Source organism: Passer montanus, unplaced genomic scaffold, assembly GCF_014805655.1.
Source record: "Passer montanus isolate IOZ18808 unplaced genomic scaffold, ASM1480565v1 scaffold21, whole genome shotgun sequence".
NCBI lineage: Eukaryota > Metazoa > Chordata > Aves > Passeriformes > Passeridae > Passer > Passer montanus.
Window position 1 is genome coordinate 7,913,751 of NW_024366703.1, and position 25,899 is coordinate 7,939,649.

A 25,899-nucleotide genomic window follows, 5' to 3' on the forward strand; every position below is an offset into this window, starting at 1 on the left:
AAGTGCAAGCATATTTTTTTAAAATCTCATGTGAGTGTAACCCTGAAATTATCTCCAAGTGTTACCTTTGCTACAAATAAATATATTGAGGGAGAAACTAGTATGGCACATGTATACAAAGCTTTGTAGAAACCAAAGTATTCTAAATTGCACCATCCAACAATGTCTGGATTATGTGCAGTTATGCTAATTAGTTTCTTACTGTATTGCATAATAGTATAAGCCATAAAAGGAAGTGTAATAATACTAAACATGAAGATTTGTGAACGGTTGTAGGTCAGAGCTGATACTCAAGAAGACCAGCTAAATGCACAGAATTCTTGTTCAATGGGAAAAATCTCTTAAATATCTGATCTTATACTGAATTCCTGTCACTTCTATATTTTGTCTCACTGTTTGGGACACCCAAGGCAGACATTCTGCAGGATTTTATTCCAGTCAGTGTTCTCTTGTGGTTGTACTATGTCCATGCAGTTATGTCACTATGAATGAGCTCAGAGGAAGCACATTCCAGACCATGAACTTTATTTGTAGTCTTTGTATTCAAATTAATGTAGCCATGTTGGGGTAGTAACTTTGTAACATGGGCTTGAGTGGAGGAAAAACAAACCTAGAAAGACAACCAAACAAAAGAATCATATATTGGCATAGCTGTGCTAAACACGAGGGTGTTTGCAGTTGCCCTGACACAATGGAGATGGTGCAGGTTCAGCTGAGGTCCCTCTCTTCTTAAATGTCTTGCTTAATTTTTTTTTCTTCTGGTACCTTGGATAATCAATAATTGCAGTTTTCCTATCCTTACTAGACAGTTTCAGTTTATTGGAATTTTTCAAATTCTCACTTGATCAGTGAGGCACCTGGCAAGTGAGAAGGGCTCTTGATTACTGTATAGAAAACAGTCCCAGAAATATTTGATATAATTCAATATTAAGAAAAAAGGGAAAAAAGAATATAACCTTAATAAATACATAACAACTTACCAATGCTTAATTTAGGAAACTAGAAGGCAGAAGAAAACGTTAAAGAAAACTCGGAAGTTTGTCGTTGATGGAGTAGAAGTGAGTGTAACCACATCAAAAATAGTTACTGAAAATGATTCAAAAAGTGAGGAAATGCGATTTCTACGGTAAGTGTTTCTAAAAGTAAAATTTTCAGGAAGTTAGCAGCTGATTTTTTTTAATCTTTGAATAAAACAAGGGGGCTGATAATCTTATTGCAGTCATATTTGGGGATTAATTTACATTTTTTTTGTAGAAGTGAATGTAAAGTGTTTCTTATTAAGGCAATCAGTTCAAAGTTAGTTTTACTGGGCCCAAGTTGTCAATGGTCCTTTTCTTCTCTTGTCATTTTCCACTTCTTTTTTTTTGCCATCAGTATTAAGTGTTCTTTGTCCTTATTAGACGTCAAGAGCTCAGAGAGCTGAGACTTCTTCAGAAAGAGGAGCAGAGAGCCCAACAGCAGCTCAGCAATAAGCTTCTGCAGCAGCGAGAGCAGATGTACAGACGTTTTGAACAGGAAATGACAGTGAGTTTCTGCATTTTGGTGCTCTTAAAATATGACATCTTGATGGAGTAGGCAGAACAGAGCTAAGAGCAATCAGGTGTTTCCTGCCATAATGGCTCTAGCTTAGCCTTGATTCTTAAATACAAGGCAATATTTTCCATTGTGGGGTGCCCAGCTTGTGCTGGGGCTTGCTGCCACAACAGTCCATCAGGGCCATTCCTTGCTGTGCTACAGCACTTCACTTAACAGGACTGAGCTTTCTAAAAAATGGTGCCAAATAATTTTTACAGAGTAAAAAGCGACAGTATGATCAAGAGATAGAGAACCTGGAAAAGCAGCAGAAGCAGACGATCGAGCGCCTGGAGCAGGAGCACACAAATCGCTTACGGGATGAGGCAAAGCGCATCAAGGCTGAGCAGGAGAAGGAGTTGTCCAAATTCCAGAATGTGCTGAAAAACAAAAAAAAAGAGGTAAGAGATGATGCTAATATAGAAAATAAGGAGGATGGGTTTAGCAAACAGTTGAGATTAGGTCTCCCAGAAGCCTTGTCAAACCTGTGCTGTACTGAGGTTTGGAAGTGTCACTACCAGTCAGAATTCTGTCTCTTGTTTAACTGCCTAAAGTGAAATAGAAACAGCTGACAGGAAGCTTGAGGTATTGATTTAATCTAGAAAACATCATCAAGTTAGAAGATTTTATTTTTCATAGAATACTTAATAAAATATTTTTCTCTCAAATACTAAATCAAGAAAAAGTATTTTCATAAAGATTATGAGAAAACCCCAGCTATAGTTACTTAGTAAATACTTAACAAATTAGAATTTCGAAGACAATTTCAGTTTTGTTTTGTTTTTGTTAGACTTTTTTATTGAATGTGCTGTAATTGTTTAGAATTTCTTTCTATGAAGTGACAACAATAATATGAATTTAGTTTATTAGCTCAAAAAGAAAAGCCAGGAGAGAGAAGTCTGGATAACCTAAAATCTTTTACAGTTAATTTCATAAATATCATACAGTTCAGGCAAAAGGACTGACACTGACAACTGGTGCAATTAATTTACTTGCACTGGATTAAGAAAAGGTGATATGTTTCCACATGGATTTTGCATATTAAAAGCTGTTTTATTTCATTTTTGGTTCAATTGTGTAGTGCCCATTTGTATATAAATGGCTCTAGTGTTTGCTCTGATAGTTACTAGACTCAGAGATTTCTTTAGAAAGCTGAACTGTCAGTGCTTTTGCATAGAATGATCCTGTAGCACAAATGTGCATTGAAATGTAAGTTGTATTCAGTTTGAACTGTATGCCCATATGTAAATAACAATTTTTCTTCTTTTGCGGTACCTCTTGCATTTTGAGTCTCTCTCTGTTCACTGGTGATTGGGTCCTACGTGGGAAATTGGGAGAATTTTACATATTGCTCTGAGCTAAAAGCAGTTCTTTCATGGACATAGGAATAGCATGTGGTGATTTGGACTCTGTTTTCTGATGATGCTTCCACTATTAAACAAACGGGCATTTGTCTCTCAGTGCATAGTTTTGTGTTTAAAGCTTAAAAAGGCAAGGTACAGTTTGAAGGAAAATGCAGCTGCTGCTCTAAAACTACCTATGTAACATTGGAGTGTACAATGGTACATTTTTGTAATTCTGAAAAACCAAACTCATCAGCAAATTAACAGATTAATAGTCAGTTGATTTAGTCAGGTTATATTTAGAATCTTTCTGCTAATCTTGTCTAATTCACCGTGTACTGAAACACGTTCCATCCCAGCATACGTGTCATGAAAAGTTTCTTGAAAACACTCTTATTTATTGGTGGGTTTTGCTTTAAATTCTTCAGACCCAAACACAACCAAATAATGTTTTGTTTGCTTGTATGATTATTTTGAAGACATAAGCTGTGTAGATGTCATTTATGGTCAGAGACACTAATAATGGCATCTTGTAAATTCAGGTTAGAGACAGTATCAGAAATATCTGGTTTTCAATGGAAGTTTTGTTAAGCTTCCAACCATTTTTCACAGCTTTATGTGAGGTAACATACTCTGTAGTCCTTTTGCCATAGTGATTCAAGAAAATACCACTTTTGCAGGTGGTGGTTTTCTTAACTATTGACTCTGCTGGCAGCTGCATGGAAGCACAAGCAAGGCATTGCCGTTTCTGAGGGCATGGGCAGCATTTGCATGCAAAAAGCGCTGGCACGGTCTCTCCTCTCTGCACTGCTGGCATGCATAAAGCACCTATTGTTCTTTCTCTTTTGATTAAGCTCTTTCACTAAACTAACATCCCTGCCACTGAAGTAATGCATGCTTCCCACTACCTCTAGTGCTTGACCTGCATGTCCCTATGTTCACAGTAGTGCTTGCTGTGGAGACAAAGTATTCTTTTTGCCACCTTCTGCATGCTTATATACACTGTAGGTTTTATGTGAAGTGGAGAAAGCACCAAAAGAGCTGAGAAAAGAGCTCATGAAACGCAAGAAAGAGGAGCTTGCACAAAGCCAGCATGCTCAGGTAACAACGGCAGCTTCAAGCTACTAAAATAAAAAAGGCAGCAGTATTCACACGGCTTGATGATTGCACTTCTTGTTGTTGTTGAGTGAATATGGAACTTAACTCAAACTAACCCTACAAACTGCTCTCTTTCTTCAAGTAGTCCCATGTCACATCTTAGACTTAACTGGGTAGAAATGTAGGAGCAGCTGTTGCCAGGTTTGTACTGTCAAGTGTAGGATTTTGTGTGCTCTACTGAAAAAGAATGGTATTTTTCTACAGCAGGTTTATTTACAGTGCTTTTACAAGTGGTAAGTACTCCATGGGTCTTTCAAGTTTTAAAGGTTATAGTCAGGAGGAAGTTTTCAACTACACAAGTGCAGAGGAGGAAAATGTATCTAATATGTAAGCATGAGACATCTTGTTTATAGGAGCAGAACAAATTAGGTAAAATGTTATTTAAATGTCAAAGTGTAGGTGTATAGAAACTTTACAAAACATCATCTGTGATTTCATGCCTTCAGACTTGCTGCTTTTCTATGACCCAGCTATGAAGAGGGCTAGTATTTCAGAAAAATACTGGCTTTGTGATAGCCACAGCTTGTACAGAGTGAATTTGAACCACAGCAGAGCAGGTTTAGATTGAGTAACTTAAAGATTAAATGTTTATGTGAGTGACCTAGTAGAAAATAGTAGCAACTTTATTCCATTATGTGTTTAATTTAAGAGGGGATTTCCCAGGATAGAAGGTGATTGAGTTGCAGCACTTTCCCCACACCAAAGATACCGGTCTTTAAACTTTTTAAGGAAACAAAAATCTAATTTTTCATAGTGTTTGTAGAGACATGGTTAATTTCCTTTGCTGCTTTCAATTTCTTGAAGAGAGGTGAAGGAAGAATTTAAATGTGAAATATCCTTGGAATGACAAGTGCTAAAACAACGTGCAGCTGCTTAGTTTTAGAATATCTAGAACTTCCATCAGCATCTACTTGTGTGATTAGCCTTGACATTTGAAATGCTTATTACTAACGTACAGCAGATCTCATTTCTTCCCTTTTTTAAGAATAGAAATGTTTCACTGTATTGTGACACAGAATTACATTGTGTCCCACAGGGTGTTGCTCAGGTTATGATTCAGTCTTTTCAGTTGTCTTCATGTACGCTTTTCAACGCACAAATGCAGGATGTAAGTCTTAAAATGCAACACAGTGCAAGTTTATCTTCCTAATTTTCCAGATGTGTGTTTTTTCTCTTCTGCTCATATGTGCTGATCAATATCACTGCTGTCTCCAAACTGGTTAGCACCAATTTAGACCATTGTGCACTATCCATTGTCAAAAGTTCCAAAAGACAGTAGTTACTCAGTCTGAGCAAGACACTGAGGGTTCGCACATGCAACATGATACTTGTTCAGCACATGTGAGAAACATTGTGTGACTTGTATTCTGTGTGTGCAGTGAAACCATGTATTTTAAAGACGTTTATTTTAAGATACCTACTGGGCATAACCAAGTGGTACTTTGAAAAAGGTTGGCTGCCTTGCACTGTCTGCCTTTAAACCACCCAATACATTCTTCAGTAAAGTGAGTGACATTTATTTTATGTGATACTTGAGTAGATGTGAGAAGTAGAAAGGCCAGTCTATTTCCTGAGATTGCCTTGTTTATCTTACAGCACTAGCAGGTATAAAACTTCATCAGAGTTACTCTGTAAAGAGCAGCAATGATATTTAAATGATTAATTGTGTAAAACTCAAGCATGATCAGTTTTTGACCATGACTACACTAGAACAGCTTTCCCCACTCCCTCCAAATCAAAAATCTCCCAGCAGATTAAACACTGTGTTAATTATGTGTCTGCACCCTCAGAATATTCAACTTGTAGTAGTATTTTTAACCTTTTCAGGTATAAAGGGAAAAAACAGGATTTTTTTGTCCCCCTATAAATTCAGTTAGGTGTGTCTGACTTAATTTACAGACATCACCTTCCAGTTCTTTTTGTACCCTGAAGTCTGTTACTGTCAGCTTAATTCACCTCTGGTTTTATGTTACCTGTCTCAGTAAGAGACATGAAAGCCTCACCTATGAATAACTTTATGTGGAGATTAAAACCAGGATTTTTCTGGTCAAAATAAAAAATATTTTTAATGAACATTTAATTCCATTTGTTATGGACTTGAGCAGCCCACCTTGACTCTGACAAGACCCTGCCATTGTCCTTTCTTTTGGCCTTGATACCATGCTAGAAGCATCTGATTCAGTTTCTTGTTTTAAGGCAGGTGTGAGTGTGTGTGTGTGCATGCTTGCATGCTCATAGCTGTGGTTTTTAATAGTGGCAAAGAAGAAAGGCAGCAGGAGGTCTTGGGGTGTGGGAGGGCGACTCAGTGCTGTCTGCTTTTCATGATGGGATGTAACAGTGATAGCCCTGGAAAATGGGAAGATGCAGGTGATAAATCCCTTTGTGAGGAGCCAGCTCAGCTCAGGTGTGAGCAGGTGACACCCCTGCAGAACCATGGGGTGTCTACACGGTGGTCCTGCAGAACTCCCAGCCTCAACAGCCCTGCCCTAAGGACAAGACGAACCACACAGATCTGAAACCCAGCTGTGTAAATAAATAGGCTTTAGCTAATCACCCAAAGCAGAATAATCATACATACCTTTATTTCCTTACATATATGAATAATTAACCCTTTGTAGAATGAGATCAACTTTAGATTGAGTACTGTCTTTGCTAGCTCTGAACCTGCAACTTGTTCTGAGGAGAGACAGGAGATGGAATGAGTTGCAGGTGACTGGCTAGACTGTTACCTTTGGTCTTATTTCTGAACGTATTATTGAAACATGAATATGCTCTTACCTACACAGAAAATACAAAAGATGGATAATTTGATAGACAAATCACACTAGCTCAAACTTTCATAGATGTATTTGTTTTCATATATAGCTAATGCTGAGAGAACTGGGAGTTTCATTAACATGTAATGTGGTTGGAAGAACCCAGTTTAATTTACTTCTATTGGTTTTTACCAGGAGCAGGAGTTCGTGCAGAAACAGCAACAAGAACTGGATGCATCTCTGAAGAAAATAATTCAGCAGCAGAAGACGGAACTGGCCACTATTGAACGAGATTGCCTCAACAACAAACAGCAGCTCATGAGAGGTACCCAGCACCAGGCTCTGCCTTGGAAACAGGCACTGGTGTTTCGTAAAACAATGGTCTTTATTCACTTTATGAAATCAAAAATCTTCATGACCAATCTAGAACTGTAACAAAAACATTTTCTATGAAACAGCATTGTTTTTAAAATGCACTTATACATCTGAACACGCACCAGGAGGTTGGGAAGTACGGGATAGGATTGTAATTCCTGAACCAGCCTTTCTGTTCTTTCCAGCTCGTGAAGCTGCATTCTGGGAGCTGGAGGAGCGGCACCTACAGGAGAAACACCAACTCCTCAAGCAGCAGCTCAAGGATCAGTATTTCATGCAGAGGCACCAGCTACTTAAGAGGCATGAAAAAGTTAGTGTTGACTTTGGCACTTTCTTCTGTGTATTATAATATCCATTTTTTTATCAAGCAGTCTTAGGATCTCTCCTGGTGCCATATGTTTGCACAGGCAAACCCAGACAAGTATTTTGAAGATGTTATGTGCTCTATTGAAATTAAAAAAAATCTTACCTTACTTGAATACCATAGTAACATACAGAAGTATAAATTATTATATTTTCCCTTTTGATTCTTTAAAAAAAAACAAAACCACCAACCAACCACAACATCAGTCTTTTACTATAAAAAATACCAAATTCTGTTTATCCACCAAAACCAATTTTGATTTGTGTTTGAACAAATCTGTTCAGAAGTAAATAACTGTGGAATTAAATGAGCAGAATGAACTGGATTAGCTTTTGAGCAAGTAGCTGGCAACTGTCTCTTTATAGCTAAATCCTTATTTTCCACAAGGCATTTTGGTTTTTATAGAATACACCAAAGAAAACAGTTCAATTTCTGAAACTGTAAACCAGTAGGGAGGTGTTTGAGGATCTCTTGATGATCAGAGCATGAGCAGCCTCCACTGCAGGCTTCTTCTGTCCACTCTGGTTTATCCCATGTGGGTTGTTGCTTTCTCCAGCTTTTTAAAGCAAACTGCACCTCCATAGCTGTAGCCCAGGTGAGTTACACAAAAATTAGTTTTTCCTTCTGAATAACAGGCTTTGTAAAAGGCAGAGTTGAGTAAGCACTGGTAAAATATATGTGTATTTACATTTATTAGAGAATTTTCTTTGGGTTGGGCAAGATCCAGAGCTCTCTGCAAGAACTCCCTCCTCCCCACTGTTACTCCTGGGGCTGGGAATGGTTTCTGCTGAGAGGCACTGACGCACACCAGGGACTTATTAATGAAAGAGATGCACACTGTATAACATCACAGCTACTGTGTAATATTTCCACATGGTTAACATTTCAGGAAACAGAACAAATGCAGAGGTATAATCAACGCCTTATAGAGGAGTTAAAGAACAAGCAAACTCAGGAAAGAGCCAGACTGCCTAAAATCCAGCGAAGTGAAGCAAAGACTCGGATGGCCATGTTTAAGAAAAGTTTAAGAATCAATTCATTTGCCTCTCCAGACCAAGATCGTGAAAAAATTAAGCAGGTAATTAATACATTAATATTTAATAGTTTTAATAGCGTAAATGCCAAATGTGCTGTAAATGTGAGGATGAAATAGAGTGCACTCTCACAAGCTCTCAGATGGTACCAAACTGGGCTGATGCACAGGATGGGGTAAGAGGAAATCATCCTTCCCTGTGGTGAGCCCCTTCTGAAGTTCTGGGTCCAGTCCTGGGCTTCCCAGTACAAGTCAGACACGGATTTATTGGAGTGAGTTGTGCAAAGGGCCTTGAAGATGGCTGAGAGACTCAAGTGTCTTGTCACATGAGGAGTCACCTGGGGTACCTGGGATGCTGCAGCCTGGAGGAGAATAGGCTCAGCAGGGTCTTATCCATGTCTATAAGTACCCAACAGAGGGAGCAAAGAAGGTGGACCCAGACTTTTCTCAGTGATGCTAAGTGACAGGATGAGAGGCAGCAGCCACATTGAAAGACAGAAAATGTAACTTCAAGATGACAAAAAAATTTTTGTAGTGGTAAGATGGTCAAACACTGGAGCAGGTTGTCCAGAAAGCTTGTAGAGATGCTCAGAACCAAGAGGACACAGTCCTGCACAGCCTCCTCTTGGTGACCTTGCTTTGAGTAGGGAGGTTGATCTTTGCAGGTCCTTCCAACCTCAACTGTTCTGTGATTCTGTGAAACATTTTTAAGGGTTCTTGATTTTTGTAAGCTTTTGAACTAAAGCTGTAGGTATTCACTCATTCTTTAAAAGGGAATGCTGTGCAGAGGTTGAGAGGTTTGCTTTCTAATGCATCACAGTTGCAAATCATGGTTTCATATGGTGAGCACTGAAGGATGACAAATGTGGAAAATGTGGTCTCCTGTAGCTGTTTAACTCCAGCTTAAACCAATGCTTGCAGCTGCACTGCTATGTCACAGCTTCAGAAGGAGGTACTTTCAGGAATCTGGAAGTGAAATGGGCTGCGTTTTAAGGAAAAATCAGAGTGCAGACAGAAAAATGGAATTAAAACTGTAGGGAATATCCTTTGTAAGAATTTAAAAAGAAAAAATAGAGAAAATTTCTGCTTAAATCTTCTAGAACTGTTATTCTCACTATGTGTTCATTCTATTAGATGCAGTTCTTTGACTCATTCAAACTGTTTTATTCAGAGGCACAATAGAAATAATCTCTTATTTTTAATTTTAGTTTGCTGTTCAAGAAGAAAAGAGGCAGAAGAATGAGAGACTGGCGCAGCATCAGAAACATGAAAACCAAATGCGGGACCTTCAGTTGCAGTGTGAAGCAAACATCAGGGAATTGCATCAGTTACAGGTTAAAAATAGATGATGTTAAATGACCATTCAGTAAGAAGACTTAAGTTAATACCAGATGCAGGCAAAGCAGAAACGCCTTTCCTTAATTTTTACTGTATAGTTTTTTCAACTTTGTTTTCAAAGGCCTGCAGTGCACTGCTTTGCCAGAATCATATATTCCCATCAATTATGAGGAATCATTTTAAATGAAGAAGAGTATGAACCAGAAGCAGATGATCACTTCTGGAATATCTGTAAAGTTCCCAGGGCTATTTTCTGTGGGCAGCATTTCCTTTTAACTTGATTTTTGCTGGAGTGTCATTAATCAGAACAGAGGTAGGCAGCACCAGGCATTACCCACGAGAAGTTTGCAGCAATACAGGAATGAGGAGGTTTCTACCAAGTACTGCCACTTGCATGTGAGCTTCTGGAAGGTACTTAGAAGGCATTCTCTTGTGATAAGGAGCTCTGATTTGTCTCTTTTGGTATGCATTTTGTAAAAGTTTCTGCTGGATACCAGGGGCCAGATCTCCTTTTCTGTTAAATCAGCTTTTCCCAGTTTCAGGGCCACAAGGCAGTTTTAAAGCATTAAATGATCACCTGCTGATAACCTTTGCTTAGAGAAATCATGCAAGGACCAATGAAGCTCATTCTACTCTATTAACTTTCTTACGTCCTGCAGAAACAGTCCCTGGCTGTGCCACTAATATACCCCAGTAAATCCCCAAGTACCGTGGGAGCCTTGTGAGAATTTCAGCTCCAGTAAAATGGAGCAGATTAGGGCTGCTCTGAGCTTGACAAGCAAAACTGACCCTTTGCTGCACTCAGGTCTAGCCAAGTGCTTGTTGTTTGTGTTGCTGTGGTTCTGTAGTCTGCATCAGACGCATCTGAGACTGGAACCCTAGAAACACAACCATTGCCAACTGCTCTTAAAAAAGTGCAGAGACTTGAAGCCAAATAATTGATTTTTTTTTTCCTTGTCATGCTTCAAAAGTCCTCTGAAAGTGAGGCAGATGCCTGGGTACCTTACTGAGAGAAATGTGAAGCTGAGGTGTGAGCCTTTTCATAGTGCAATTTTGAAGCTGCTTCTGCAACCACCTTTGTCTCTTCTCTAAGCTCCATTTGTTTGTCTCAGCTCTTGGCACCAAGAGTTGAAATATTTCCAAAAAAACAGCTTCCTTTTTAATGTAATTGGTTTTAATAAATTATACAGACTGTCTTTAAAAAGCAAAGCAGAACTGCTGTGTGACCTTGAGAAGCATCATTAGGCAGTGAAACACAGTTTTGAGTAACACTCTCAGCAGCTGCCTTAATGATGCTCAGCAGTGTATTTGGATTTACGAGTGTTTCTTATCTCAGTTGGCTCCAATGGAAAGATCAGCTTTTGAAAACACAGCCTTGTAACATACTTTCATCTTGTAATTATTCACGTCACTATTTACACAGAATAAGCTAATTAGAAAGAATTAGGACAACATATGTCACTGTACAAATGTTGAGTTGCCTAATCTGAATTAGTTTTACATGAGGATTATCTTGTTTTAAGAATGAAAAATGCCATCTACTGGTTGAGCATGAGACTCAGAAGCTAAAAGAGCTGGATGAAGAGCACAGTCAAGAGCTGAAGGAATGGAGAGAGAAATTGAGACCAAGAAAAAAGGTAAATGGGAGCAGTTCATTAATCACGAAATTACCAAGGGTTTGATCTAGAAAATACAGACAGTACAAAAGTATTGCAGAGGAGGAGAGTCAAGCTGCTGTACAAAGCTGTTGCAGTTCACTGTATAATAAAAGATGTTTAAAAATTGCATAAGCTGAGCAAGGGGCAGGTGCACCAAAACAGGCTGGGTGTTACCAGCCTCTTTGCAGGGCTCCCACCTGCAGCACATGTGTGCAGGTTTGCACAGAAAACTTAGCTGGAGGTAAATCTGAGGGTAGGAATTCATTCTTAAAAGCCAGTAGGTTACTACAAAAATTGAGTGGTATATAGCAGACATATAGCTGGTGGTGGAGGTTGGTCTTGGGGGGATTATTTTATTTTAAAAGGGAATGTAGTAGAGTTTCACACAGTTCAGAGATCAATCAGAAAAAAGTCTCCACAATAATGGGTTTCTTGTACTTTGTCTTGTTAATCCTGTGACAATCTGATTTTGGTTTTAGATGCTGGAAGAAGAATTTGCCAGAAAACTGCAGGAACAGGAAGTTTTCTTTAAAATGACTGGAGAATCTGAATGCCTTAATCCTTCAGCACAAAGCCGGATTTCCAAATTCTACCCAATCCCCAGTCTTCACTCCACTGGGTCATAACTCTGGGAACTTCTGTAGGTCTTTTGGTGTTTGGAATTTTCCCTCCTTACGGTCTAACCCGACTTACCCGCGGCGAATGAACATCGGGGACCTCGCGTGTCTTGTTTTCAGTGGAGACAATCAGTGTCAGGAGCGGTTTCTTCACTCCCCTGAACAGAAGAAACAAACCGAGTGTTGGTGTACAGTGGTATTGTTACGTCCTTCAGATGTTTCAAGACTAAGTGGGCTTTTTATCCCAGTCTCTAAAAGTACGTTACCTACGGTTTTGACTTTAAGCCTGAAATATTAATTATGCTCTTTCCCATCATAAAAAAATGGTTTCTCATCTGAACATTTAAATGGTGTAATATTAGTTCTGCTACTGTGTTTTTAAGCATCAGATTTCTCCAAGACAGAATTCCACATTTGAAACTGCCATGAGAGGTTTAAAATTTTATAATGTGAGCAGTGTCTTCGTGGCAAGGACTGAAACTAATTACTAAGAACATGCCAGTAATCAGAAAAAACAAACCCTTATGTTTAAACGCAATTGGCAAAAACAAAAGCCTTTGCAACTTCTTTCGAAAGAGACCTCTGGCATAAATTAAACTGAGCTGATCTCCATGACATGTTTTGTCCATTAGTTCCATAATGAAATGGGGTGCTAGTTTAATTAACACAGTGCCTGAAACACTTAGATATGCTGATCCTGGCAACAGGATACTGTTTTGTCATTTAAAAACACAAAACTCCTTAGTGTTGCTGTTACTGTACAAAACAAGATTTCTTGCTGCTACTGCCATTTTTGTTGTAAATCCTCACCCTAAAATATTTTGCACTAAAATATGTAAAGGTGAAAGAAATGCTAACTTTAAAATGCACAGTTTATTATTTTCTTTAGCTATTACATACAGGTGGTTAGTTCTACAAATTGAAAAACTGTAGAATGTATTTTTTAGAAAGTGGTGTGCAAAATGCACGTGGTTTCTCTAACTGTACCTGGAATGGGTAGAGCCATTGTTCTGTTCTTACCAAAGTCTGTTCATTTGAACTCCATGACAGAAGTGGAGGTGGATGGTCATATTTATAAATAACCATGGCTAAAGTCTGATTTCACTAGAAGTGTTAGTTTGCTTTTTTTATTATTATTATTTTAAGGAAAGATTTAAGTTAAATATACAAACTCCTTTATGAAGCTGGGTGTTTTGCTTTTGTGTTGCCACCTACTAACATAGGCAGGTTTTATTTTTTGAGTTCCTAGATGTACCATAAGTTATTTGCCTGACTGATCTGTAGTGGGAAATCTGAACTGTGTCTCCTATAGCGGGGTAGGGAAATACAGCTGTATTAGGTCACTTTTGCTGCACTCCTTTTGATGGATAGAGGTTGAGTCATATCAAGACAGTGTTACAAGCTGTACTTGGGTATGTTGGAGCTCTATTTGTAAAATAGTATTTGCTTCTGTCTTTTGAGGCCTGACTTTCTCTGATATCTTTGGGCATCAACTGCACCCGTTTTGTTTGCTTGCTTTGACCGTGCAACTGGTGCCCATTCCATGGCGTTCATTTCATGGGAACAGTGTTGCTGCATGGCAATGAACTCAGAAATTAACATAGGACTTTAATCTGCTGTGGTTGAAACCTTGGATGCTGAAATCCTTGGATGTTGAACCAGTATCTTCTCAATGAAGACAGCACAGTAAAAAGAAAATTGGAAAATGCATGTTTTAATTTAAATTTTGTAACTTTTTGATAGCATAATTACTTTACTAGTTAGCCTTAATTTCTGGCATTTTATTATTTTAAATGTGTATTGTGTACTGTTGTAAATTCACACACCATATCTCTAGAATGTTCTTTGTTGCTAAATGCAAAGTTTTTTGAATTGTTGTTTAGTAGGGAGAAACAAGTCTTTGAAGACCTTTTGCTTTTTAAGCTCCACCTTCATAAATTGACTGTTACTAAAATAACATTAAATAATCCTAATCTCTATTTAACAGAATTTGTTTGCAGTTTCGTATGAAGTAGGCTCAGTGCTTTACCTGGGGAGTAGGCAGGGCAGGCAGATTTCCTCTTCTGGATTATGTCTACATTCATGCCCATTAAATCCTCACAGGGAAATGTAATAATCTTCTCCTTATATTTTTGGTAGTTTCAGTGATACATTGCTAATGTGTATTGGCATTCTGTTTACCTCTGTCTGAATCTCTTACATCTTTTATTTGAAGATCCTTTTCACACAGGTGTTGCAATCTGATCTCATTGTAAATTGCACAAATAACTGTAACTGAGCTCTGGGATGAAGGGAGGGATCACATGTGGCAATGGAAGCCTTGCTCAGGTCTCCAGGTGGGGAGCCCTGTGAAGCACTTGCAGCCTTGTGAACTGGGCTGAGAATTGATACCAAGCACAAAAATATGTTTACTGAGTGATAACAAGAACTAGCATGGGTACTTACACATGTAGACTGATAAAATTGGGTTTAAGTGTTGCAGAATGTGATAGAGGTGTTACAATATTGTATCAGTGTCAGAAAATTCAATTCAAAGTTAATTTAGTCTCACATAGGCCTAAAAAACATCTCCTGAGATGCGAAATCCAATCTTGGTACTATCTCACGTCAGCTCCCTAATGAATGTTAGCAGCTCCATCTCCAGGGTGGTAAAGCGTGTTTTCTGCAGCCAAAACAATGTACTTATTTACAAATTCTTACTGTTTGGCAGATCTCATTGTCCCCACACGCTCCTCCAAAGCTAACCACAAATCAGTATTTGCTCACCATTGGGTTTTACTACATTGTAAATTCTGTCCACAGGAAAATGAGAAAAGGCAATAAACCCCTGGACTGCTGTGCTGTGTGTGGGTTGTCCTCTGGTGTTTACAACTGATCCTCACAGAAAACTTGCTTGCAAGGGCCTTAGCCTCACACCATGTGCTTCCCAAGCTCTGAAAGTGCATTTTGGCACTGCTTAAGGCATCTAGGGAGATCGGGGCCTGAAGGTCTTTATGTGCACCTACTACTTGTTTTTAGGAGATTCTGGCTGAGGAAGGGTTACCAACCCAGCAGAAAATGGGCTGTGGCAGCACTTGATCTTCTGAAGTTCCAAGGGAACTTTCCTGCTTATTTTATGAAGAAATACTCCAGCATTAGATCCTCTCTGATCTCCATAAACACATTTTCCTTCTCCAAGCACTCCGCTGTCGCTGGTGTATACATGAGAACTATATACATCATGTAAAGATACAACACTGAAGTGGTTATTCATATGGTTGCTTGTGGAGGTCCTGATTTATAAACACCTTCTGAAGGAAAATCTTTATTTGAATTGGCACCTGAATTCAAATTCCCTGCTGGCTGCATTATCCTGACCATCAGCATTCAATCAGAGTGATTTTTCACATCACATTAAAAACTGATGTTCAGTCTGAGCTGCATCCTTTTTTCCAGGTAATCTTTTAAGCTAATATTCTTTTAAAATTGCATTCCCAGGTACTCAATATCTGATCTGTCACACAGTTAAAGAAATCATTCTTCTGTCCCAGAGGACTTTATGGTAACTCTATTCTACTGAATTATTATCCTTAAAAGTTGGAAACATGGCACCTTAACTAGGACAGAGCTAAGCAAAGCAGCAATGAAATAGTTTTTGTCACATCATGTCTACTGTGACAGCAGTGTCACATAGGAAGTTTAAGCTGATTCTCCAGTTGAAATAGTATCTGCCTTGCAAATATTTCAAGCTTGCTTTGGTATAGGAAAGATTCAAATAGGTGGTTTAACTTCAGGCACTTGAGTCCACTTTTAGGTAGCCTGATTTTCAGAGCTGTTGTGCAGCTGTAGCTCCCAGGACCTCAGAAATACTTCATTGCTGAAAACTGAAAAGTAGAAATAAGCTTGGTGCTAGTTGCTTCCACTGATCTACTGCTTCTTGGTTCATCTGCTATGGGGAAGAGGGGCAAGTTGGATGACAGTGACTGTCTGGTTGTTGGAGGAAAGGGCAGGGGGGAGTGTTTAGGGCCATCACTGTGTCGATAAGTTTTATGTTAGGATTTACACTCTCATCATTTTACATAAAAATCTGTAGTTCTCGATCTCTGAAACTTCCTTGCATTGATGTGTCCATGCAAATTTCCCATTCTCAGGCTATTTCAGCCATCTTCATAGCAGCTGAAGTTAAGGTGAGAGAGAATTAATCTTCCTTGTTTACATGCAAGCCAAGGCCAAGGTGTCCCATCATTTCTCAGTCTTGCAAAAGATGAGAACAGATAAAGGGAAGAATACAAAGGAAATTACAGTGTTTCTTTTATAGAAATTTTACTTGTTCTGCATCTCTTTTCTCCAGCTCAGTTGTCATGCTTTGTTTTTTGTAGCTCCTTTGCACATCTGGTGTCTGGGCAGTCAGTGGTGCCAGAGGAAAACCCCTTAAGCAAAAACATGCTCATGCCCAACCCATGAGAAAGGGCTTGTGTGCTTTCCCTGTACTGAAAGCAGACGGGAGTGGCTGAGTCCAGGGTTACCCTGATTTAACAAAGTCTTCCACACTTACAATTAGATGGTAAAGCTTCTCTGGTAATGAGAATCAGTCCTAAAATGGTGGAAAGAACAGAAACTAGGAAGGGACATGGAGTGGCATCTAATGTACTGTCACCCTATTTTCTGTCAGGAAGCCAAGCAGAGCAGGAGCATCCTGTGACAAAACACGCGCCTGAGGCACCGCCAGCCTTGTGCTCTCCCAGTGGTTTGTTGAATGTTTTGTGTTATCTGCAAACCAAGTTATTTTTGCCTTACAGAAAGCAACCAAAAATCATGAGATGGATGAATAATTGGCTAAGGGTCTCTGTACAGCTTGTGGAAGTGAACTTGCAGTAGCAGCCATACAACAGTTTTGGGAAATTTTTTTGTCTTGTTTTTCAAAGTAATTTGATTTCATGGCTTTCTGTAGAATATTGTAATAATTCTGCTGTAAATACAATAAAATCACAGTTTGCTGAGATCGTTTCAGTTTTGTTGATGGAAAACTTGCATGAAATACAAGTGATTTGTACAAGTGTTTGAGGGAAGGGGATGATTTACAATGTGTAAAACAACTGAGTATAAAGTATTTAATGTTGTGCCATTGTATTTACCATTGTACCTCAGACCCATCTCAGGTGCCTCACCCTGCCCACACCAACCTGCAAGCACAGAACAGCCATCCTCAATAGTTCAGGGATGGGGTTAAAAACACACTTTAATTGGGCTGTTTACATTAAAGATTATTTTTCACCAGTGTTTAAAAAACCAGAAAAAAATATAAAAATACTTTTAAGAGATAAACAAATTACGTTTAAAAGTGCTTTGGTTTGGCCCCATGTGTGTCCTGTCTCACTGTGCTGCTATAAATGGGCTCCACTTGGGGTTGGCAGAGCTTGTGGAGAGGGACTCCCAGGGTGGAGCAAGACCAGGGTCTTTCACAGGACCTTGTGGGCTGCATCTGATCCCTGACAAACTGTACATTTGGTGGGGATGGGATTGTTTTCTTTTTTCTGCATAGTTGGCTAGTTGTTAAAAAACTCAGGTTTTTACATATCTGGGAGTAGTACAAGAAGCCTGGACTAGGTGAGACAGGAAGCCCTTGTCATCCCAAGGACATCAGCCTGGGAGCTCAGGAGCACGAAGCCAAACATCAGTAAAAGGAGCAAACAACCACACTAGGGCCATGCTGGACACACACAAGAGACATTCAGATCTGAACTACCAACTCTAAGGGGTCAGCTGAGCAGTGAGGATGTTTTAGCATTAAGGCAGTGAAGACTCAGGCTAATTTTCTACAGGCTGCTGGGAATGCTGCCCTGTGCAAAACTGAGCTACCTCTTTCCTTAAACACCGGCAGCTCTTCTTTTTCTTCTGCCAACATAAAGTTGTTCACCTGGGGACCAGAAAAATCAAAAGGAGAGTTAGTTGAAAAGACCATGTAAAAAGACAAAAGATCCAAACAAAAAACTGAGGCTGTATTTTCCAGCTATTCCCAGGGATGGGCTGGTGCCACTTGTGACAGTCAAACCCTGCTCTCCTGGAAATGACAGGTGTTCCTACCTTTCTCTCCCTTCTCTCCTTTTGGTCCCCTGTGTCCTTGTCGTCCTGGTGGGCCCATCGGCCCAGGGTCACCTGTAGGAATGAGAAGACCAAGTTTGCCCTTGAGCACAAATTACCCACAGACAGGGACAGGCCACGGGAAGGGACACCAAGTCAGGACAATGTTTTCGCTGAGATCCTAAAGGTGCCACCCTCACTGTGAGAAGGTGTGACCTCGAGCAGTGCTGTGACCTCTATGGTCACAATGCTGCTTCCTGGGCATGACAAGGCTGAAGAAGGAAAGGATGGCAAGCCTTACCTTTGGGTCCACGATAACCCCTCTCTCCCTTTTCACCGGGTGGCCCCTGGATGGCACCATGTGCTGGAGAGGGAAATGAAGGAGAGAGTGAAGGAATGGGAGAAACCACTGCCCACTCAGAAAAGCTGTGAGTCACACTGGAAGCACATTTTTCTTGGTTAGATGGGATTAGACTGACAGCAAGGTTTTAAAACAGGGTTTTGGTCCCAGCAAAGTCCCAAGGATAGGTTGTGATGTCATTTCACCAGCACTGCTCTGTCAATCTCTCTGCGTGTCCTGACTGTCGCTAGGGCTGGAGCTGGCCCATGTTCAGGGTGGGGAATCTGAGAGCAGAGTGAGCAGCTAGCTCATGTTTCTGTACATGTGCCAGCCCAGCCATGTTAAAATGGGCCACAGACCTTGAAAGCACAGAGGCCTTCAGGGTTTGGGATGAGTCTCCTACCAATAGTGGGAAAAACTGATGTCCTTCCTAATGATATGACTGCACCTCCCCAGTAAGCAAGGAAGAAGATGGAAAGACTATCCACCTTCAACTCTGCACCTTGACTTTTGCAGTGTGCAAAGGTGAGAAGATCAGTAGGTCTGTGAGAGGTTGGGGAGATCTAATATGCATGAGCCAGAAATGCCAAGCCAAAATGTCACTCACTTCTAAAGAAGTCCATGAGGTCAGCGGTGACATTGCCATAGGCTGCAAAGACCTTGCTGATGCCAGGAGGACCAGGAGGGCCTGGGGGACCTGCAGGTCCCTGTGCTGTGTAAGACATCAGGTCCTGGAGAATACCTCGACCTGTGGAATTAAAGATGTCATTTGAAAGGAGCTCTGGGAGAACTGTGGCTGCATGCTGAGGCAGAAGGTGTAAGGGAGATATGTAGGCAGCAGGAAGGAGAGGGAAGTGAACAGCGTGACCAGGCACAGGGGCTTTGGAGTTGTAGGCTGGGATAGGGAGGGTCAGGATGAGCAGGCATTGCACTCACTCTGCAGGCTCTCTGACACACGGAGTGCCAGCTCATTGTAATCCAGGGAACCAGTGAAGGAGTTGCTGTAGGATCTGCTTGACCCTGCTGATCTCCTGTGTGATTCCTCCTCTGTCAGCAGCCCGTCAAAAGCCCCATCAGTGCCCATGGAGGCATCGTAAGCGCCATCACTGCCCACTGAGGCGTGGTAAGAGGATCTGCTGCTCATGGAGCTGCCATACGAGCTGCCTGTGCCCAGTGAGCCCCCGTGGGAGCCCTCAGCACCAAGGGATCCTCCATGCAAGTGCTCAGAAGCTCGTAACCCTTGGTATGATGAAGACATAGACCCAGACACAAAGCCACTGTCTCCTTTGGGTCCCGGTGGTCCCTGTGGCCCAGGGGGTCCAGGGGGTCCTGAGATGTAGCTTCGAACTTCATCACCTACAAAATACAAGGGGAGAACTTCAGGGACACTGGGCTTGACAGAGGTCCTGTGATATCATCTGAATGAAGACTGGAGCGTGAAGTTCTGTACCATCAACCATCAGTGACCCTCATCCAGTGCTATTTCTCAGGCAGCAGGCACATGTCAACCTTGAACTTCACAGATGGCAAGACACCCTCTTCCTTCCCATCTCCCACAATTTTGTGTGCCCAATCTTAGGAACATGCCCAATGATTTTGTAAAAGGCTGTACTCCTCAGGCCAATTTCAGCACCTCTGCCAAAAGAGCCATTCTGTGACCAGTTTGCCAAAATGAGGTGTTTTTGAAAGCCTGCCCTGGATGACTTGCCAGGATGAGCTCAGACCATTGGTTCTTCACAGCTAGCTCAGTGTTGCCTTGCAACCCCTCCGTTATCCATGGCTCTGTGGGCAGTGTTTGCCAAAGAAAATGCTTTTCCCATGGTAAAACTCTGCTGGTGACCTTACTAGGGACCCATGTTCAGCACAGGCCAACTGTAACTACCCAGTGCTTGTCCCTGTTGTCTCAAGACAGACTTTGGCTGGCAGTTGGACTCAGAGGGGAAAAGCCTACAGGGTGCAGTGCACTCCTGTAGATGTGGCTGTAGAGGGAAGGTGTTGTGGTAGCCCCAGTTCAGGGAAGGCTCCTACAGGAATGTCTCAGCTGTGGCAGAGCCAGTCACCTACACAGGTGTAGGTGAAGGTACTACAAGGTAAAGCATGTCTTGGGATGTGTGCAGGAAGGATGGATGGTGTTCCCTTACTCTTCAGGTACTGGATCAGCTCACTCCTGAACTCATCGCTGTTGGTGATGTCAGCATAGGACAGGAGGCCGGTTCCAGAGAAACCTGGTGGTCCTGGAGGGCCAGGAGGGCCAGGTGGGCCCCGGACTCCAGAAAGGGAAGAGTATCCAACATCTTGAGAGAGGGAAAGAATTATTTTCCATCAGTGAGAGGATAAGGAAATTTCACATGTCTGGGGATCATGAAAGTTTAAAGGTTCCAACCCCAACTTCTATCCCTTTACAGACAACATTGACAAAATTATTTTCTTTATAGTGACTTTGTTTCCAGTGGGCAGTCACATCCCTGCTAAGCTAAATCTCAGCCTCAAGTCCCCCCAGCATCTAAAAACACCCTGCCAGCTGTGAGAAACACAAGGGCTTTACTTTGAAGGTAGGCAGAGATGTCCTCCAGAGAGGTGCCAGGTGATCCAGGGATCCCTGGAGGTCCTGGGGGGCCTGCAGGACCAGGGGGCCCAACAACACCACTGAATTCAGAGTCTGCAAGACACAAGGGAAGAAAAGAAGTCACCCAAACAGCCACAACCCTAATGAATGCTCCTTGACAATACAGGTTATGCCAGATACAGGCAAGTAGAAGGTTTTTTTCTCTCCAGCACTCGTGGTGCAGACTTCTTGGTGCACCCCACTTCCCTGCATGTAGATGTCACATTGGACAGTCAGGTGATTCCAAAGAGAGTAAAGTCCTTATTTTTAAAATACACTTTTAAAGAGGCATAAGAAATGATGCCTTTATGCTGCAGAGTTTGGATACAACAAAGGGCCCCTTCATGCCCATCTCCAAGACAGCCCCACTGCTGCTGCTCCTCACAGGAGCATGGTGATCCAGCTGCAGCCCCCTGTGGGGTGTGCAGGTGCCAGCAGAGGCCTGCAGTGCTGCTAAGGACAAAGGACTATCAGAGGGTTTGTGATAATAGGCCAAAAGGGAAATTCTGTGACTAAGGCTGTAAAATAAAATCCTGGGGGCACGTAGAGCCCCATGGCAGGAGAGTGAAGAGGTTGGCTTACTTCTCAGGTACGCTGTCAGGTCACTGTAAGATATGCCAGGTGACCCTGGAGGCCCAGGTGGTCCAGGCAGTCCAATGCTCATCCCAGAACCTGCAAAGTCAAACAGATCCATATTATCAGCATAGGATGTTACAGTGTGGGCAGACAGGCTGCAGGGCTTCTTCACAGGCAATGCAGGAGGGGCTCCTGCAGAGTGGAGTGTCCCCATCAGCAGGCTGTGCCAGGAGCCAGAGCTCAAACCTTGTTCTGGACTTGTAACTTTGCCCTGACAATCCCAAGGACACCTACAGACTGGCAGGCAGAGGCTTCTACTCCTGGAAAAAGCTCTGCACCTCATGAACCTGTTACATGGTGGGGGCACCCCTGGACTTGCAGCTCAGCTGCAACCCACAGGCTGATGCATATGCTGCTCTCCCTGTGTCTGCAGCTCTAGGGCAACACTCTGCACTTTGTGATTTGTGTTAATGAAATGTCCCTGCTGACAAAATGCAACTGTCCTGCCTGAGCCATTGGAGTGCTGCCTTTTCCTGCTGGAAATTCCCTCCATCTCAGAGGCACTCCACTAGTGACACCTGGTCTCAAAGAGCAGTTCAGAGAAACTGAGCATGTACCAGGTGTGTTTTTAAGCAGACAGTTGCAGCTACCAGGATTAGGCATTTTAGCACTGCTGCTGGGATACCCAAGGAGTTCTCTCTGTCAAACAGCTCTTATATGCCATATCACCCCTTTACAGATAGGAATATGAAGCAGAAACATAAAAATTGTTTCAACTATCTTCTAAGAGTTTGTTGCCTGAGCTGCCTTGACACAAAGTGGGCACAGACCAACTCTTTCACAGAGAAATATATCCTGACCACAGAGATAAAGGTTAGAAAGGCACTTAAAGGTGTTGATGGGACTTCTAAGATGGCTAAGATGAAATTTTGTTCCTAAGCTCAATTTTTAACAATGAAAGGATTCATTACTAGTCTGTCAGTGGTATCTTAGCTACAAGGTATCTTTGTTCTCCTCCAAGTCTCTCACAATCCCTGTGAGGAAGTCTCTGTACACAGGGATTCACACAATTATCACTGGAATAATTTCTACTGACTTGACAGCATGAGCTTTGTGCTGGGCCCCCAAAGGAACAGATGGAAACACACACTAATAAAACCATTACTTGACAAGTAGCTGATAAACCTCCTGGTCAGCTCATCATAATCCAGTGACAGAGACATTCCATCTCCCCCTGGCCCAGGAGGTCCCGGTGGGCCCCGAGGTCCAATGAGATACTGACGAATTTCTTCCCCTAGAAATGAAAAAAAGCATCTTTTAAGGCTGTCCAGCTGCTGCACAGACACCAGGTGTGAGGAGTTCCCAGCCTGTGAACTGAGCCCCCTCCACCAAAGAAACCATCAAAAGCTATGGATGCAAAGCTCCTTTCCTCCCTCTTTTCTGAGTGAATTGTCCTATATATGGTGCCAGAAACATTTCTTACAAGGCTCCTATAAATAAGTGTAGGAGGGGGATGAGAATTTGGATGGCTTAAGGGACCTCCCTCTGGTCTGTTTTTTTCAGGACACCCTGGACAAATTTCTTGGGTGAAGGGAACAAAAAGCAGCTCAGCTGGAAAAGATCATGCTGAGTTTTGTGACACTTTGGAGCCATTTGGAACACAGTGCTGGCCAGCAAAATCATTACCTTCAGCGACAGCCAAATGACAACCTGGGAACTTAGCTGTCAGCCCACAGTAACAGTGTGTATAGAAAAGAATGCAGAGTTGGGGGTCCCCTGCACCTTAAGAACAACAATATAGCTAGGCTATGAGGGGAACAGCGAGAGTGGGGGAGCTGGAAAGCAGAACACCCTGAAGTAGCTGCAGGTAACTCCAGCTGCAGACTGGAGACTGGAAGGGAAAGGGAGATCTCCAGGATGCTTTACCCTCAATCCCGTGCTTCCCTTGAGGATCACTTACTTTGCAGCAAGTCCAGAAGTTCTTGGTACAAAAGGGATGTAGTGGATACTGAGCTAGAAAATGACTCATAGCGACCCGAAGAGCCTGTGGGAACAAAAAGGTTTTACATGAGCCAGTATGAGACAAAAGGTGAGGGGGGTTCAGGAAAGAACAAAGGACAGATGAATTAATTAACTGGTAGAATGGCCTTCTCATGCCCCCAGCTATCAAACACTTGCTCTCTCACACCTCCTGGTCATCTCTGGGTCATCACACACAGCTGTGTGCTCTGTGCATTTCTGGTTGAGATTCCAGGCTACTTCCAAAATCTCTGGGGATTTCATCTACTTTAGGAGGGCCCCAAGCACACAAGACAACCCCCAAATACTTGAGAACACATATACTAAATAAAGCCATCTCTGTTTGGGGTCTTTGGGGTGTCAAAGAGTCTAACAGCAAATGTTTAATATAAGACTTTTTAAATGGCAGCAATTGCTAGTTAATCTAACCATTAAAAAAGGACAAGGCTCAGAGGACACCTCAGCTGTGCAGAGTCCTGGGCCTGGACTGCTGAAGATGAATAACCTGGTTGGAGTGCCACTATTTAAAAAGCAGCACTCTATTTCTCCTCTGGTTCTTACCTCCTAGGTGCTGCACAAGCTCAGCTGAGGGCATGACTCAGTACAGAGTTTACCAACATGGTGCTTACTTGTCATATAGCTCATGACACGGGTAGCCAGCTCTGCATAATCCAAGGTCATCCCATCTGCAGTGGTGATAAGTCCAGGTGGGCCTGGAGGGCCTGGTGGGCCTTGGGCACCAGTGAAATAATGTCTGACGTTGTCACCTACATAGAAAGCCCAAGATATGCCCACATCAATAAGAGAGAAGACTGAGCATATGCACAATTACCAGACCCTCTTCCTCCAACAAAGAACACGACAACAGAAGGACAGTCCTACAGAGGCCACAGTGGACAACAACACTTCACAGAACTCAGCAGAAATAAGTCCAGAGTAACAGGGCTGTTGTTTTTAAAAGAAGAGGGACAAGGCCTCAGGGAGTAAAAGAGAAACAGGCATGAAATTGCTGACCCACAGCAAAAATCTCATTATACTCACTCTTCAGGTAGTCAGTCACATACTGCTGAATCTCTTGAGATGAACCTCCACTTGGGCCAGGAGGACCAGGTGGCCCAGGAGGTCCTGGGGGTCCCTGAATTTGTCTGGATCCACCTACAGAAAGCATTGTAAGGAGAAGTGTTTTTGGCACAGTTGCATTAGACTGAGTGATAGTAAAGTGCACTTGCATTAAGCCCTTCCTACAAGCTGGAAAAAGCTTTGGAAATTGAATATGGAGGAGCTCCCCCTCTATATTTAAACACAGTCTGAGCATGGGCTGTTTTGCAGTCTAATGTCTTCAATTAATTCAGCATCTTATAATTCAGCCTGTGCAGGGCTGAGTCCAGAGACATTCCCGGCTTTGTACAGGCAGACCTGGTGGGTTTGTGCACTAGAGTACAGTGCTGTGCAGAATATAGATGGAGATCATAGAGTTCAAGCTCATTAGTCTAATATCATTGCCCTGCTGCTCCCAATCCCAGTCAGCCTGGGCAGCACCAGTCCAAGAACCTGTCCACACAGAGGCAAAACTCACTTAAAGGATTCCCAGTAAGTTGGAAAAAGAAAACTGTCAATTATTAAATTTTCTGATTTAAGGCAAGCTGTGCAAAAAGAGGTTTTGAACAGAAATCCCATCAGCATTTGTTTGGCACCCACACTGGTAAAAGTCAAAGGAGCTTTTTCAAAGCCTCCACCAGGATATCAGCATTCCCTCTTAATATCAGAGCAATGATGGTCTGGCCTCTTACCTCGAGATGCTCCTGGGATGCCAGGTGCGCCTGGGACACCTGCATCACCTGGAAAAGAGTGAGGGAGACAGACACTTGTAATTGATGTGACTGCATATTGCATACTTGGTCATGTGAAACAGTTGAGCTTCATATTGTCAAAGAAGCAACTACCCAGCCCTTGTAATGAGTGTCTTGAAAGGTCAGTTTGCTGGGAAAGAGCATAAGGAAGAGGCCACAGCAGCTTTCCTGAGTCTTCTGTGACCTGGTCAAGTGCCTAGTCTCAACCATGCTTGGATGTGTGAGGCCACCCACA

General features: G+C 42.0%; 2 protein-coding genes across 5 annotated transcripts in view; one reads left to right on the forward strand and one right to left on the reverse strand.

Annotated features, from left to right (window-relative positions):
- Positions 1–17,193, forward strand: part of SLK (STE20 like kinase) — a 49,321-nt gene extending 32,128 nt beyond the window's left edge. For 3 of the 4 annotated variants that reach the window (XM_039709323.1, XM_039709324.1, XM_039709326.1), the window contains 10 exons: positions 996–1,126; positions 1,401–1,524; positions 1,794–1,973; positions 5,110–5,181; positions 7,025–7,154; positions 7,390–7,514; positions 8,458–8,646; positions 9,810–9,935; positions 11,463–11,576; positions 12,077–17,193. In XM_039709323.1, the coding sequence (XP_039565257.1) occupies positions 996–1,126; positions 1,401–1,524; positions 1,794–1,973; positions 5,110–5,181; positions 7,025–7,154; positions 7,390–7,514; positions 8,458–8,646; positions 9,810–9,935; positions 11,463–11,576; positions 12,077–12,223 (1,338 nt within the window). In that variant the 3' untranslated portion in view covers positions 12,224–17,193. The remainder of the gene's footprint in view (positions 1–995; positions 1,127–1,400; positions 1,525–1,793; positions 1,974–5,109; positions 5,182–7,024; positions 7,155–7,389; positions 7,515–8,457; positions 8,647–9,809; positions 9,936–11,462; positions 11,577–12,076) is intronic. The other variant, XM_039709325.1, reaches the window with a different exon arrangement.
- COL17A1 (collagen type XVII alpha 1 chain) overlaps positions 16,274–25,899 on the reverse strand; it is a 58,285-nt gene continuing 48,659 nt past the window's right edge. The window contains exons 45-57 of the mRNA XM_039709322.1: positions 25,605–25,652; positions 24,856–24,969; positions 24,444–24,581; positions 23,756–23,839; positions 22,961–23,089; positions 21,802–21,891; positions 21,160–21,273; positions 20,756–20,908; positions 19,551–19,970; positions 19,222–19,362; positions 18,576–18,638; positions 18,278–18,349; positions 16,274–18,110 (exon numbers count right to left, since the gene is read on the reverse strand). Coding sequence (XP_039565256.1) covers positions 18,061–18,110; positions 18,278–18,349; positions 18,576–18,638; positions 19,222–19,362; positions 19,551–19,970; positions 20,756–20,908; positions 21,160–21,273; positions 21,802–21,891; positions 22,961–23,089; positions 23,756–23,839; positions 24,444–24,581; positions 24,856–24,969; positions 25,605–25,652 — 1,616 coding nt within the window. The 3' untranslated portion in view covers positions 16,274–18,060. The remainder of the gene's footprint in view (positions 18,111–18,277; positions 18,350–18,575; positions 18,639–19,221; positions 19,363–19,550; positions 19,971–20,755; positions 20,909–21,159; positions 21,274–21,801; positions 21,892–22,960; positions 23,090–23,755; positions 23,840–24,443; positions 24,582–24,855; positions 24,970–25,604; positions 25,653–25,899) is intronic.